This window comes from Pangasianodon hypophthalmus, chromosome 12 (assembly GCF_027358585.1).
Source record: "Pangasianodon hypophthalmus isolate fPanHyp1 chromosome 12, fPanHyp1.pri, whole genome shotgun sequence".
In the NCBI taxonomy this organism is placed as follows: domain Eukaryota; kingdom Metazoa; phylum Chordata; class Actinopteri; order Siluriformes; family Pangasiidae; genus Pangasianodon; species Pangasianodon hypophthalmus.
The window spans coordinates 6,199,007-6,215,334 of NC_069721.1; the positions used below are offsets into that span (position 1 = coordinate 6,199,007).

The 16,328-nt window shown below is 38.1% G+C and overlaps 2 protein-coding genes across 2 annotated transcripts; one reads left to right on the forward strand and one right to left on the reverse strand.

Moving 5' to 3' along the window:
• Nucleotides 1-183: 183 nt before the first annotated feature.
• Nucleotides 184-1,952, reverse strand: rbp4 (retinol binding protein 4, plasma). The gene is made up of 6 exons (XM_026915431.3): nt 1,817-1,952; nt 1,516-1,634; nt 1,261-1,397; nt 1,068-1,174; nt 534-746; nt 184-404 (listed from the first exon to the last, which is right to left on the reverse strand). The coding sequence occupies exons 2-6, from the start codon at nt 1,615-1,617 to the stop codon at nt 388-390; spliced, it is 576 nt and encodes a 191-aa protein (XP_026771232.1). The 5' UTR covers nt 1,618-1,634; nt 1,817-1,952; the 3' UTR covers nt 184-387.
• Nucleotides 1,953-4,851: 2,899 nt separating this feature from the next.
• Nucleotides 4,852-16,202, forward strand: pde6c (phosphodiesterase 6C, cGMP-specific, cone, alpha prime). The gene is made up of 22 exons (XM_026915427.3): nt 4,852-5,513; nt 6,764-6,916; nt 7,659-7,748; nt 7,847-7,987; nt 8,110-8,184; nt 8,283-8,347; nt 8,463-8,529; nt 8,743-8,790; nt 9,828-9,977; nt 10,083-10,226; nt 10,322-10,387; nt 10,512-10,658; nt 11,125-11,232; nt 12,733-12,842; nt 12,927-13,014; nt 13,644-13,744; nt 13,833-13,940; nt 14,075-14,138; nt 14,220-14,294; nt 14,434-14,517; nt 14,719-14,863; nt 15,039-16,202. Exons 1-22 carry the CDS (start codon nt 5,046-5,048, stop codon nt 15,086-15,088), a joined length of 2,547 nt encoding a protein of 848 aa, XP_026771228.1. The 5' UTR covers nt 4,852-5,045; the 3' UTR covers nt 15,089-16,202.
• The last annotated feature ends 126 nt before the right edge of the window (nt 16,203-16,328 follow it).

Consider the following 16,328-nt stretch of genomic DNA (forward strand, 5'->3'; position numbering starts at 1 on the left):
CACAACTTCAGGGACTGGGAAAAAGAAAAACAGCTCTGCTGCCAGTAAACGGCAATGTAAATAGTAGCCTCGCCTTATTACACTAAACATCTGGATTGGACGCACTATTAACCCTTTCATGCAACGTTGTCCATACTCTTAAGTGCTGCATGTTGATTACATAAGCAATAAGACCCAGTCAAACCCAATATGAACATTTTATTTAAAAAACATTCAGGTTACATAATATAACAACCATGGTAGAAGAGACATTATACACTCATTTCAATGCTATGGTTCTATTGTGGATAATGAATTATATTCTGATTAATATTTGATTTTTATTTACACTTGTACTGACATGGAAAAGAAAAAAAAGGCAATTGGCAATCCTTGAGCCGGATGAAATCAGACATCACAGAAACCTACAGAATGGAGAAAAATGCATAATATTCCAGTAGATTAGCATCATATCAGTTAGGTGGCGTGTTAGGTTACTGGAGTACATTTTATTTATAAAGCCATGGCCATGATATTCACAAACTGGCACTTACCGTTGTGAGCAACCCGCCTGTATTTACCAAGAAGACAGATCTCTTGCTTCTTCTGTGTCACAATCATTTGGTCCTCAGGCCTCAAACCGCTTGGATGGCGGGAGAAGATAAAGGAGTAGCCGTCCAAGCAGGTGCCGTCTGTGTCCAGCTCTCTGCAGGAGTAGTGCACGGCGTAGTTGTCATAATCGGTATCAATGACCCAGTGGTCATCATCTGGTGACAGTCAGAAACCAGACAAGAGTTCAACCTTGAGCCAAGAATAGGGTTAAAGTACAAAATTTCATTTTGCAGTGGTGTGAGCTTTCATATGAACATTCATGCATGTTTTTATAAATGTTTTTTTTTTATTTATTTTTTTTATATATAAATAAAGACAGTCTTTATTGCAATATGCTGAAAAGTATTTAACAGCATTGTAACACGTCTAGGTGAGAAAAGTCCTATGACCAGACATCCTTTTAAATGTCTATTAAATAATACATTTGTTTGGATAGGAAATTTTTTTCCAAAGTGAACAGCGTTAGTTTCACTTACATCCACTCTGGAGATATGCAGCTGCACCCCAGTATTTCAGCTTGAACTTGGCAGGGTCTGGGGTTTCATCAAAAGAAGCAAACATGTTGGCACATGTCTCCCAGTTACTGAAATGTGAAAAAAGAAAGGGAGAATTTCATTTACAAATTGTGATTAATGAAATTTGAAACTTTGGAAAATGTATTGAACTAACTTCAGAATGATGACTCTGCCATAAGCACTGGCTGACATTATGCCTTCGTCATCCACTTTGTATGTGGCAACAACATTATCCAGAAGGAAAAGTCCTGATGGGTCTTTCTTGGCTACGGCGTACCATGTTCCTTGGAACTACAACATGCACAGTGAATTGTGACAACTGAACAGCAAAGCTGTAACAGAAAACTCTTTCAAAAGTACACATGAAGAATGAATAGATAAAAAAAAAAATAACTGAAATGTTACTTACCCTGTACTTGTCAAAGTTTTCTTTTACTGGGATGTTGCTTACTTGACAGTCCTGTGCCCAGCCTATGGCCAGGACACAAAGAGCAATAGTAAGCTTCAGCATGTTGCTGTCTGTAGGATCTGCAAAACAGCATGAAAGTTAGAGCGACATCAATTTTTAGAAGGACCCAATTAAACTAATAGACTATACAAAGACCACAGATGTCCTACAAACATTCTTTCTGATTTGTTTAAACAGAAAAGTAATAGCCTAGCAGATGTTTTCCAGATGTTTTCCTAAGGATATTTAGACTAGACCATACCTTATCAGAAGTATTGGACGAGTATCAGTGCAACACTGTTACAGACTGAGCTTATATAGGGCAGACTCTCTGCAGACAATTTCGCAATCCCACTCAGAGACTGAAAACCCTCTCTCCAAGCATTCTGTTCATTGGACAGTATTTTTTACATAACTGCAAGAGTCTCATATATCCAATAAAACTTGATTTGACCATTTTGTCCCTCCCCAGAGAACTTGCATAACTGTGTTACAAAACATTAAAGGTAATAAAACATCTGGAAAACAACACTTCGTATTAACCGTTGCTTCTCTGATATTTACAAAACTTTCAGTGATGCCAAACTGTTTCAGAGATAAAACTCCTAGAAAAGTGAAAAGCAATGAATGGACAACAGGCTTCTGCTGTTTTCAGCTCTTTATTTCACTTACCATTCATCCACCCACCCCCACAAACATCCCCACACGTACCTCCACATACAAGAGTCTCACAGACTTTGAAAGTGTACTGGACTCACTCAGATTTCTCATGTCTGTGTTCCAGCATATATACTCACGAGCAGTCTCAGAACAGTGCTGTGGGTTTTTGCATTTGCTGCGGAAAAAAAACACTGGCTGCATGTTCTGACTTGTGCTGCCTGTTTCAATGCTCATGTTTACCACATTTTAAACATATTTTTCTCTCCTTCCATGATGCATTTAAGGACTTATCTTAATTAATAAATGATACACATGACTTACACAGTCTTATTGGGGAAAATATGTTGCTTTTAGCAGAGATCCTTGCATGCCTTACATCTTGCTAAAAGTACTAATGAAAAAAGACCACTCACACCTTTCATTATAGTGTACCAATATGAATGTAAACAGATAAATGTAATCATTCATTCATCTTCAGTAAGCATTCATGGTCGTAGGGATCCGGAGCCTGGGAACACTGGGCAAGAGACAGGAATGCACCCTGGATAGGATCCCAGTCCATTGCACAGCGTCACACACTCATTCAAGGTGGGAGTGAACCAGAGAACCCAGAGGAAACCCACCTGGACACGAGGAGAACATGTTACTCTACAGTACACATTACAGAGGTAACCCAAGCTCAGGATCAACCTGGAGCTGAGGCAGCAATGCTATCCGCTGCACCACCATCATAAACTGTACTTTCTAAAATATTTGTAATATTATTAAAATTTTTAGCTCGCAAAACACCACCTACATTCCTTAATACATGCAATTTCATACAACTACCTCAGCTTAATGTTACTCAGCATTATACTGCACAAAACAGCTGCACATGTCTGCACTTTATCAGACTGTCGCTGCCACCCATCTATAAATCCTCACTTTATATTTTTATACATTTTCTTTTAATACTTTCCCATTTTGTAACTCTATGTAAATTCTATTTTATGTCACGGACAGTCGTAAAAAGCATTTCACTGCACGTCATACTGTGTATGGCTGTGTGTGTGAGACAAATAAAATTTGAATTTGAATAAATTGTCCCTATACTAAATTAATATTTTCAAATTAGCCCCATTGCTTCATTAGAAACACAGATTGATAGAAGTTTGACAAAAGCAGTTTTTTGTAAGACAAAAGCTGAATGAAAAATTTTCTTCATTTTGTTCATTTGTTCATTTGTCCCATTCTCAGCCTCATCAGTCCTGGGCAGTTATTTCCCCCCCATGGGGATGAACCCTTGGATGACTTCAGCAATGTTATAGAAGCAAGTACTTGAGGCAGGAGCTTTGTACATGTTTTGGCAGTTGTTGTAGAAATCACCTGTAGATTCCAAAGCTCCAAGGCTATTTACTGTACTAGCATTTTTATTGCTTTGGATCTAGTGTGAATAGGATACCTTAATCCTCCAAAGTAATGATGGATGGATGGACAGACTTCCCAGAGGAGATATTTGGATGCTACAGCAGCAAAAGACATTGACTTCAGGATGCAAAGGTGATTCTACCAAAAGTTCCAGCTGATCAGAGGGTATTGTCGTTTTATCTTGGTTTATCATATACATGTGTGCTTTTGTGTCAAAAAATAAATAAATATATAAATTGGTGCTAGATTAGCTATTGTCTATGTTCAGCCGTCAAAAACCTTAATATCACAATATTGACATTCAATTTACTGTATGGCAGCTTGAATTTTTTTTATACATCAATCAAAATTTCTTCCACACTGTTTTATTTGCTAGACCATTTTTGGTGGCTCCAGCCTGTAAACTTCAATGTGTAACCAATCAGCTCTTCAAGAGAGGACATCCTAGTAATCACCTCTTACTTAATCCTGGATTTTCTGTGCCAAGTACCAAAGTTGCAAAGCCTTCTTCTGTCTGACTCTGGTCCATCCTCTTCCTCCCCCTCAAGACAGAAGAAAAGTTCGTCCCCTCTTTTACATTGAGCAGCATAACGAGTCAGTCTTAATCCCATTGTTGGAAATAGATCCTTGGCACTGCCTTGCAGACGGTGCAACATAGCTAATTATAGCACACTTTTTTGAATGTCACTTCTCATTGCTCTGCTAAAGCCAAAACAGTACAGTGACTTTATTGTTTCTTGAGGACAGTAATGCAAATTTTGCTTCAATTAATGATGCTTATCAAAACTATAAACGTTTCTTCTTTAATGAACAACAGATTCATAGTGATTTATAGTTTTATGTACTAGTGTCTAATAGTATCATTTCAAGGCTGCTAGACTTAGCTGGGATTAACTGGATGGATAAAGAACTTTCAAAGGCATTCAGTGTTCTTGATTGCTCAGTTCAGGTATGTTATGAACATACCCGAAGAATCGGAGGACCAGAATGCAGGTTCATTACCCTGGTTTAAGTATATAGATTAATAATATTTAAGCATCGTTTCAGAGAAATGGTTGATGTATAACATATCACATCATGACATTTACGGCACAAAACAACACTTGCCGCTGATTGGATTGTAGAACGTAAAATGATCAGTGTGGGGATTTGCAGGTTAAGAAAGCTTAGGAGGTTTAATGTCATGACGTCACTTTAATTAGCAGTTGCTTTGATCCCTTCAGCCTGTAAGCCACTGTAGTCTTCCAGCTTGACGGAGGACACCAGGAGCCTTTTGTGCTTTATGCAGCACTACAGTGTAGGATGCAATTGGGTGAAGGAGAGGTCCAATAAAGCAAGCAATATTGTTCCTCTTCTCCTTTTAGCTTTCTGCAGGTGATGCATCTCCTATAAGGACATCCTTGCGATTACATACCTGATACAAGATGGCAGACAAGGACAGTGTGGAAAAATACTTGGAGAATAACCCACAGTTTGCAAAAGAGTATTTTGATAAGAAGGTGCGGGCTGAAGCCATCACTGCTGCTTTTACGGAGAAGCTCGAGATCAAAGATCCATCCTCCTACAAAGATGTTTCCCAGATCCAGGAGGCTGCCATCATATTTGATCTGGTCAGGGAGTTACAGAGCGAATCAGTCATGGAGGAGAGCATGCACAAGGTCCTCCAGAGGATATGTATGCTAGTGAATGCAGATCGATGCAGCTACTTTATATCTCGAGCTAGGAATGGAATCCCAGAGCTTGCCACATGTCTTTTTGATGTTACGCCTACCTCCAAATATGAGAGCAATTTGGTCAACCCGTTTTCTGAAATTGTGTTCCCCACTGACATCGGCATAGTTGGGCAAATAGCCACAAACAAAAAGGGAGTTAACATACCTGACGTGAAGCAGGTGAGCACATGATATCAAAAGTTAAAAAAAATCGCTGTGTTGGCCCTGTGTTCTTTTTGTTAACTGTAAAGTTTAATGTGTATAACAAATGTTTTTTAATTGCAAAAATACAATTGTAATTGGACAAACAATGGGACATACCATTTGTGTTGTAGCATAAAAAACTGAAGAAAAAAAAAAAACTCCTATCTCAATCCAAAAATGTTATTAGTGTTACATTATGCCTTTATTTTGTAAATAAGAATACAAGCAATTTTATGTGAAAACTTTTTAAATCAGCTTCAGTGGCTATTTGTACTGTTAAAGGTCCTGCTACACAGAAGTATTCAAATAAAGCCAAACCCTTAAACATACATGGATTAGTCACTTTTGTTTTTCAGTCATTACAAGCAATAGTAAGTATCCTGCACGGCAATTACTTTCCTCTCTTGAACTGTGCCATGTATACAAAATTGAGATTTTGAGTTTCAGAATAAAATTAGAAGATACTTGCTTTCCTTGGAAATAGTGTCATACTGATATGAAGTTTTTCTTCATATTTATTAAATGGATTTTCTTTTAGGAAAATGTTATTTATGAAGATATAAACGTTTTAGAGAAGTATGTTAAGTATGAAGATATAATTTGTTTTAGAGAATGATTATTTGCTACAGAATATATTACACCCTCTTTTATACCATTACATAATGTTAGAACATTTACAAACTATTTTTAATGTTAAATGACCAAAGCCAATTAGATTAAACACCATTTGAGCTACAGCCAACAAGTGGACATATATAGCCACTAGATCTTAACAGGCATAAGTAGAAATTCTTATTCAGGCTGCAATCTTATTCAGTCATAGTTATGTGAATATGATGTTGGATACATAAATGAGGCATATTAAAATTGTAGTTTTTTCCCCCATAAGTCATTAGATCTACAATTTTGATTGTGGTCTTCAATAGATGTCTCATTTGTTGATGACATTTATGTGTACCTACAGGTTCTGTTCATTTCTATAATTACCACCAACCTATATTTTACCAAAGTAGTTTGCATGCAACAAATCAGAATGAAAAAATCAGCAATTATCATGAAGATAAAGATTCATTTTCTCTCATTACTCATTGCTCCATTCATTTACTTGTTCATTTACTACAGTTTTTTTTTATTTAGACAAGACATAACTGAGTTATCTGATGATCATTAAGCCATCAGTTATGTTCAGTAAATGTTCATCTGAATCTCTCTTCTCTTTTAACAAGAACCCCCGGTTCAGTGACTTTGTAGACAACCAGACAGGCTACACCACCAAAAACATGCTGGCTGCTCCCATTCTGAGTGGAAAGGATCTGCTGGGAATCATCATGGCAATAAACAAAGTCGGAGGGACAGAATTCTCCAAAGTAGATGAAAATGTGAGTGTAAATCGCTTGGACACTGAACTGCAAACAGTGAAAATTGCATATTATAAAACATTTACATTACATTCATGTTTATTCATTTGGCATATACTGTTATCCAAAATAATGCAGAATAATAATCCATCTAGCATCTAGCTTTTAGAGCCCAACAGTGATACAAGTGCTAGAAGACACCAAAACACCAACTGAGCAGAAACATGTGCAAGACATAGCCTGGAGGAAGAACTGAGGGACACACAGCTAAACACTAGAGTGCTACAGTCACACTACTGCCATAAAGCAGCAGGTCAATCTGCAAAAGCGTAGGCTAACTTGCGACAGGAGTAATACACACTGTAACAATACATCAGTATATATTACATGCAACTCAAAGATCACATTGATGTGACAACAATTATATTAATGGTGGAGATTTAGGTGAACTACAGCTTCCTTGTTCTAAATAGTCATATACATTTCACATGGGAAGTGACCTCATCACCACACAATAGTCCTTTTATTAACACACCAAGAACTAGAAAGTTGCTTACAAATTCCAGGCAGGCTGCCACAGAAATGTATTTAGTACTGTTAAGCTTTTCTTGTCATATCACTGCAGTTGCACCATTTAGCAGCATGCTTAAGTACCAAATGTCTTCAGGAATGCTGCAATGTGCATTTATCTTTTGATTTTGAGTTGCTTTCAGTTGCCACCAACCAACAAGCTATTAAAACATACATTTTGCTCTCTTCAAAGCTCTTCAACAAGTACCTAAATTTTGCCTCAGCCATCGCCCTTCAGCATTACACCAATTATATGTGGAATGTGGAATCCAGAAGAAGTCAGGTAACTCGTCAATGGACAAGAACATTCTGTAATTCTGCAATGATGTTTAAAGCCAGTGACAAGGCCATATGGGTGTTCTTCTCTCCCTGGTACTGCAGGTTCTTCTCTGGTCTGCCAGCAAAGTATTTGAAGAATTGACGGACATTGAGAGACAGTTTCACAAAGTTTTGTACACTGTGAGGACCTACCTGCAGTGTGAGAGGTACTCTGTGGGGCTACTGGATATGACCAAAGAGAAGGTATGTCACACGTCATTCACATATAGCAGACACACGTCACTCACTCATCATAAGGACCTTTTCAGCACTAACCCATTCTTCATGTATTCCTGTTACCCAATCATTGTGTTGTTCTGGTTTAGGAATTCTATGATGAGTGGCCGATTAAACTCGGAGACGTGGAACCGTACAAGGGGCCCAAGACACCTGATGGCAGGGTATGTGTCGTTTCACTACCATTTTATTCTATTTAAAACAGTTACATGTGGACTCAGGCAGTCAGTATGACTGATATGTCTCTTTGTATGCTTCACAGGAAATCAACTTCTACAAAATCATTGATTATCTTTTAGAAGCTAAGGAAGAAATCAAAGTCATACCGTAAGTACTGTTTGTATTTTACCCGAACCACTGTGTCCACTGTACATTGCACATGTTCGGCTACAAGGAATTGCATGCTAAGCTGTACTGTGCTTGCATTTTAATTTCTTGGCAGGGGACCGCCTGCAGATCACTGGGCCCTTGTTAGTGGACTCCCCACCTATGTAGCTGAAAATGGCTTTGTAAGTTCTTTTCCTATAAAATAATACCCTCATGCACATCTTGCACATAATACTTACTAAGCATCTTTAAAAGGTTAAGTAACCATATGGTCTATAGTTGAGAGTCTGCAGCTCTAAATATCAGATTCACTGTTAGCCTTTGGTACTGTATATAGTGTAAAGTGAATTTGTGTTGTGCTGTGAAAAAAAATATGACTTGTCTGCTGTTTGCAGATTTGTAACATGATGAATGTTGCTGCGGATGAATACTTCACATTTCAGGTACGGTGCACAGAACAGTCCCCTTCCCCCACAGTATCACAGAATCAGCTGTTATACTGTAATAGAATATGCTATATTGTAATCACGCTATTAGCGGCGATTCATTGTGACAACTATAACAGGGATGACTGGAGTGTCAATACAAGGACATATACAGATGGGTGACAAATTAAAAGAAAAACTTAACTCTGTTATGCTCTGGGGGCATTTATTTATTTTTGCTGGCATGGGTTTAGGTCCACTTGTCCCCCTAGAGGCAAGGCTCACTGTAAATCAATCCAAAGTTATTCCCATGGATCACCTTTATCCTACGATGAAACATTTCTATCCTGATGGGAGTGGTCTCTTCCAGGACTCCACCCTCATCCACAGAGCTCACTGAATGGTTTGATGATAATGAGAATTACCCAATTTAATACATAAAGGGGATTTTGGACAGGCATGATATTAAACTGTGCTCTCCACCTCCATAATTTATTCATTCATTCATTTTCACTAACCACTTATACCGGCCAGGGTCATAGTAGATCCGGAGCCACACTGGTCATGAGGCAGAAACACTGAGAACAAACACATTTCACACCTAAGGCAATTTAGTGTGTCCAATCCACCTTCCATGTTCTTCCTACATGGACACGGGAGAAAATCTACACAGACAGTAACCCAAGGTCAGGATTGGACCCTGGTGCACCAAAACACCGATCAAGGGAATAGGGTGTACATCCTTCCAGTACAGTTACAGACACTTGAGAATCTATGACAAGATCCACTGAAGTTGTTCTGGTGGCTCATCGTGACCCAAAACTATTATTATTAACTATAAAATATTAAATATATCATTTTGAATTTGGACAAAAACACATTGGACAATGCATAGTGTTTTGTCCTAAGTCTGAAATTGATCATCTGAAAATTGCCACATTAACATCAAGCCAGATCACTGTGTAATTTACACAGAAAGGTATGCATATGAGATTTGCCACTAAATTGCACTTGTCCATTTTTCTTCAGTCTCTGTCTGTTTATTTTGACCTCAGAAAACAGCAGCGGATGACACAGGCTTTGTCATCAAGAACGTCTTGTCTCTTCCGATTGTCAACAAAAAAGAGGAAATTGTAGGCATTGCCACTTTCTTCAACCGAAAAGATGGCAAGCCATTTGATGAGCAAGATGAGCAGATCACTGAGGTGAGACAGACAATACCATTACTGTTCAATTCATTTAATGTTTCAGACATTGGTGGATAAAGGGCTGTGGTTGAGTTTTCATCTTACAAGCTTCTTCTCACACAGGCCCTTACACAATTCCTGGGATGGTCTGTGCTCAACTGTGACACTTATGATAAGCTGAACAGAATGGAGTGGAAGAAAGAGATTGCTCAAGAGATGGTTATGTATCAGACAAGAGCAACTCTGAATGAGGTCCAGGAAATCCTGGTGAGCCCACTACATTATGAGTGTACACTTTTATTTTCAGTACAGGTCAGGGTCAATATTTCAACCATCTTGCATGCTTTGTTCATGTCTTGCAGAACACAAGGGAGAAGTTCAACAAAGAACCAGAGGAGTGTGATCAAAAAGAAATGTACAAACTCTTGGTAAGCCTTTTTCGGTCTTTACACAATTAATTACACAATCAACAGTTTCTCATCTGCATGGAAATAAGGAAGTTTGCATTATGTCTGATGGTGGGCTTACGTTATCGCACATGCTCTTATACAGAGGGCAAACATACCTGAAGCGAAGGATGTTGACCTGTTGGAGTTCCACTTCAGTGACTTTCCTCTGTCTGAAGTCGACCTTATCAAGTGTGGTATCCGCTGCTTCTTTGAACTTGGTGTGGTGGAGAAGTTCAAAGTTCCTCCAGAGGTCAGACACATTTTCATGTAATTTGGATTTCCAGATAATGCACAATTTTACCACTTAAACAAATGTCAAATTGCATTCTACTGTGTGAATAGGCTATAATTATATTATATTATATTATATTATATTATATTATATTATATTATATTATATTATAAGTGTAATATTATTGCAACTGTCATTTAAAACAGCAGTGATATAGTACATACTGTATACTCTATAATGATCAGTTAATAAATTCAAAGATCGTAAGTGAATTATAAGTGCTGGTAATTACATGTGATTATTTGTTGTTTTACTATATTTCTAGGTAAAATTATACTGCTGAACACTCTATACTAGTTAGAATTTTGAATTTTGATATAAAATTAGTGAGTCCTTAGAATAACCTTCTTTTCATTTTTGTTAATTCAGAAGTTCTAGCTTGCATCTCCTAGTGACTTAGTGTATTTCCCAAAACTTATCTCAGGTTCTAACCAGATGGATGTACACAGTCAGGAAGGGTTACAGAGACATTACTTACCATAACTGGAGGCATGGCTTCAACGTGGGTCAGACCATGTTCTGTTTACTGCAGGTGAGTAATCTTTATTCAGTTTCAGTGTTAAGGGGTATCTTTTCTGGGACCCATAATTTAACACCTGAGAGACAGTACTGTAATGGTACTTATGTTTAATACATCCTCAAATCTCCCCATTAGCTACCAAAGGTATTATTAATATTGAGTAGGAACCCCCTTTGCTCTCAGAACAACCCAATTCCTCATGGCATGGATTCCACAAGGTATTGGAAACATTCCTTTGAGATTCTGGCCATGTTGACATGATTGAATCAAATAATTGCTGCAGATTTGTCAGCTAAACATTGATGCTGCCAATCTCCTGTTCAACCACATCCAAAATATGCTCTAATGGATTCAGATCTGGTGACTGGGGAGGCCACTGAAGTGCACTGAACTCACTGTCAAGTTCATGGAACCAGTTTCAGATGACTTGTGCTTTGTGACATGGTGCATTATCACTCTGGAAGTAGCCATTATATAATGGGTAAACTGTGACTCTAAAAGAATGCACGTAGACAGCAACAATACTCGGAAGGGCACTGGCATTCAAAGAAGTTGACTGGTAGTGGCCCAGTGGGTCCAAGAAAACATTCTCCACACCATTATATCACCACCAGGCTGATATACAAAGCAAGTTGAGTCCATTGGATTCTTGCTGTTGATACTCAAATTCTGACACTTAAATCTACACGTCACAGATGAAATCAAGATTTCATCAGACCATGTAACTTTTTTTTCTGATCTTCAACTGTCCACTTTCACTGGCTGACAGTAGTGGAACTTCAGGAGGTCCTCTGCTTTGTAGCCCATCAGCCTGGAGGTCTGACGTGTTGTCCGTTCTGAGATGCTTTTCTGCTCACCATGGTTGTAAAGAGTGGTTTATTTGAGCTACTGTACTCTTCCTGCCAGTCCTTCCTCCTAGGACCTCTCTCTTTAACAAGGCATTTTCACTCACAGAAATGCCACTAACTGGATATTTTTGTTTTTCGCACCATTCTGTGTAACTCTGGAGTCTGTTGTGTGTGAAGATTAGCAGTGTCTGAAATATTCAATGACCAGGTGTACAGGTGTTCCTAATAAAGTGGCCTCTGAGTGTATTCTGGCATAGTGGACACTATTTAGTTATTACTGAGGTGTGTCATTGGCATTTGAAAATTATTCAACAGAAATTTGAACAATCAATGGATCTAAAAAGAGAGAGCAGTCGTGTCATTCTGCATCAGTCACCTAGCCCTCAGAACGTAATAGACACGTCTGCAATATCAGGCCAGGGTTCACCTTGATCTCTTCAAACATGTGGCCTTCCCAGTGGGTGCAAGTTCACAAGAGGGTTCACAATGAGTACAGATCACCTGAGCAAGACAAGCAAATGTGTACACAAATGATCGTTGGACATTGTCACCCTGATGTATCTATCAAATAAACAAGTTTTATTTGTTCATCTTTTCTTTACCAAATATTTTACCACCACTGACTCTGTCATATAGTCTCTTGTTACTTATCCTCTCCAAACAGACTGGAAAGCTGAGAAAATACTACTCAGACCTTGATGCCTTTGCGATGGTGGCGGCTGCTTTTTGCCATGATATTGACCACAGGGGTACCAACAATCTCTATCAGACAAAGTATGAAATTGACAGTTCTTTTAATCACAAACGTCACCTGTTTTTGTTGCAGATTCACTCATAATCATTCCATTTCCATTGCAGGAGTGCTTCACCTTTGGCCAAACTTCATGGGTCCTCTATTCTGGAGAGACACCATCTTGAATACAGCAAGACTCTTATGGCAGAAGAGGTTTGGAAACATACAATGTAATTCAGATATGTAAAGCTTATGTAGAGATTTTGTACACTATATGGGCAAAAGTTTGTGGACACCTGACCATCACACCCATATGTGCTTGTTGAAGATACCATTCCAGATTTAATCCCCTCTTTGCTGTAACAATAACCATTCTTTTGGGAAAGCTTTCTACTATTTTAGATTGTGGCTGTGGGGAATTGCCCATTCAGCCACAAGAGCATTAGTGAGGTCAGGCACTGATGTCAGGCAAGAAGGCCTGGGACACAGTCGGTGTTCCTATTCATCCCAAAGGAGTTCAGTGGGGTTGAGGTCTAGGCTCTGTGCAGGACACTCAGGTTCTTCCACTCCAACCTTGGCACATCATGTCTTCATGGACCTCACATTATGCACAGGGGAACTGTCATGCTGGAACAGGTTTGGGCCCCATAGTTCCAGTGAAGAGAAACTGTAATGCTACAGCGTACAAAGGCATCCTATACAATTGTGTGCTTCCAACTTTGTGGCAACAGTTTGGGGGAAAAAAATACATATGGGTGTGATGGTCATGTGTCCCTATACTTTTGGCCATATAGTGTATGTAGGTATGATCCATCTCATTGTTTTTTTTCTTTGGTCTGCAGAACCTAAATATTTTTCAGAGTCTGCAGAAACGCCAGTTTGAAACAGTACAGCATTTACATGATGTCTGCATCATTGCCACTGATCTGGCTTTGTACTTCAAGTAGGTCTTGCTCCTCTGACTTGCATCAATCCATCTTAAAAAAATTAACTGGTTAGTCTGAATGCTCTGATGCTTCTATATCTCACAGAAAAAGAACAATGTTCCAGAAGATTGTTGATGCCACAGAACCAATGCCAGATGAAAAGGAAGCCATTAACTTTGTTGCCAACAATCCCGTTAGGAAAGAAATCATCATGTAAATAACATTTCTTTTGTGTTAATGGCGGAAGTTAGAAATATTGTGTATTTGTTAATTATTATCAAACTGTAAATTACTTGGTATTATTTTTGACACATGGCAATAATTTTGTTCTTTCTGGCTGAATACAGGGCAATGATGATGACAGGCTGTGACCTGTCTGCTATCACAAAACCATGGGAGGTCCAAAGCAAGGCATGTCACTGACAATTTACAAACCAGTGGTCTACTTGACCTGTCAAGCAACTTTCTAAAGTGTTTTTCTTTCTGCTGAAGGTGGCTCTGATGGTGGCTGCTGAATTCTGGGAGCAGGGAGACCTAGAGAGGACTGTACTTGAACAAGAACCTATTGTGAGTAATTGGAATGTTTTGTCTCATGTCATTTTTACCATTTATGTAAAGTATATTAAAACCTGAAAGTTCAGTTAGGATAGTTGATCTAGGTTTTGTCCAGAAGCTGATAAATTTTTGTTGGGAAATCCTTCCTTAGCCCATGATGGACAGGAAGAAGGCAGATGAGCTGCCCAAGATGCAGTGTGGCTTCATTGATTTTGTCTGCTCATTCGTGTACAAGGTGAATTTTCCCATTTTTGTTTGTGAGATGCTCAGTGGTCATTTGGTCAGGCTGAGTTCAGCAGCATCTCTTAGTACTTGTAAAAGTGAATTTAAAGTACCTACCTACTTTTAAAAAGCTCTAGCTCCTAGTAAAGTCCCCCTTTGAGAAGGTTTTGATAGGCAAGCTTATAAGCACACCTGAACTCTTTTGCTCATACAGGAATTTGCAAGATTCCATAAGGAGATCACTCCCATGTTTGATGGTCTGAACAACAACAGAGCCCATTGGAAAGAGCTGGCTGATGCATATCAAGCCAAACTAGATGCCATTGAGAATGAAAAGAAGAAACAGGAGGACAAAAAAGGTCTATTTAAAACCACTGAAAAATCCTGATAAACATGCTTCACTTAGATGCAATGAACTTTGCAACATTAACCCATTTCAAACAGCCATAAAAATACTGTTAATCAAGGTGCTTCCATGTGATGGTAAGAGCATTCAATTCCTTTTACCCTATTTTTCCTCTCTGTCTTTCACAGTACCAGAAGTTACTGAAGGAGGGAAGTCTAAAACATGCACCATATTTTAAAAAGAACCATTGGACAAAGAGCCTGACCAACCAATTACACGTGACAGCAGGTGGAAGGTCTTTTTGGACCTCAGGATTCACCATTTTTGGTTGTTTTTCCCTTTCTTTAATTCTGACAAAAAAAAACAAAAAAAAAACAAACTATAAACCCCAAACTCCAAATCTATTACAGATGAAAGAGCTTATTCTGAAAACAGTTTCTGATGTCGAAGGGGTGTCAACACAGAACACCAGCAAAACTTGAATATAATGTACAGTCTGGTGATTGTTTTTCTGTTTCTTTCATGTGTCACTAGTTTTTAACTAAAATGGACAGATTTCAGTTCTTCCAGTAACTATTGCAAAGGCTGCAGTATAGCAGCTAAATTATAACGCATGGAATTATTTAAGAGCTCGAATAAAAAAAATGTTGTCAATAATACTTGATTAGTGAGTCGATCATATTTATATATTAAATATATATTTATATAAAAAATACATTTATTTATTTATTTAAAGAGAGAAACAGTGTTGGAGAAAGTAACAACCAAGAGCCAAGTTGTATTATTATTATCATTATTATTATTATTATTATTATTATTTATTTATTTATTTTTGCCTGATACATTTTTAAAAATTATTTAGAATGACTTGATGTAAAGTTTCAAGGCCAGAGCCTGACTGATGTTTGTCAAACATTTTGAGGTTTACTTCAGTTAGATGCACAGGTTTTCGATAATTGATACCTCTTTAATGTCTGGATGCAGATGGCCTGATAGTTCTTAATTAATAAGTGATTAATAATACATTGAGATTCATCATTGAGATGAATGATTTCAATATTCTGTTGGCTCTAATTAAAGCACATCTACACTGACAGAGCTAAGTGGTCTTGCACATTACACATACATGATTTATGATCTATCTTATTAAGATAGATATTCTGAAAATGGAAATTAAAAACCTGTGAAGGTTCAAGCAAGTACTGACAGAACTGAAATGTTGTAATGACATTTATGGCTTGAAGGGAAGCTTGAGTTCATTCAAGTTTAATCTTGAAGTTTCTGCTTATATAAAACAGATCACAGGAGCTATACCTGTGTCATACAAGTGTAAGCCAGGTCAAATATATAGGGCCAAGATTTGTTCAAACACCTACAGTAGTACAGTAGTGCTTTGCTCCCACCTTGCTAGGTCTGAAAACAGATTTTATTTAATCTCATTGTTGCCCATAAATCAGGAACACCCTGTACCTATGCAA

Excerpts from the sequence above, each read along its gene's own strand:
- rbp4 (XM_026915431.3), bottom strand. The coding sequence starts at position 1,617 with ATGCTGAAGCTTACTATTGCTCTTTGTGTCCTGGCCATAGGCTGGGCA. Across the intron at positions 1,175-1,260 it reads GGCAGAGTCATCATTCTGAA|TAACTGGGAGACATGTGCCA; the intron begins GTTAGTTCAATA and ends TTCACATTTCAG. Across the intron at positions 747-1,067 it reads TGCATATCTCCAGAGTGGAT|ATGATGACCACTGGGTCATT; the intron begins GTAAGTGAAACT and ends GACTGTCACCAG.
- pde6c (XM_026915427.3), top strand. The coding sequence starts at position 5,046 with ATGGCAGACAAGGACAGTGTGGAAAAATACTTGGAGAATAACCCACAG. Across the intron at positions 5,514-6,763 it reads ACATACCTGACGTGAAGCAG|AACCCCCGGTTCAGTGACTT; the intron begins GTGAGCACATGA and ends TCTTTTAACAAG. Across the intron at positions 14,139-14,219 it reads CATGGGAGGTCCAAAGCAAG|GTGGCTCTGATGGTGGCTGC; the intron begins GCATGTCACTGA and ends TTTCTGCTGAAG.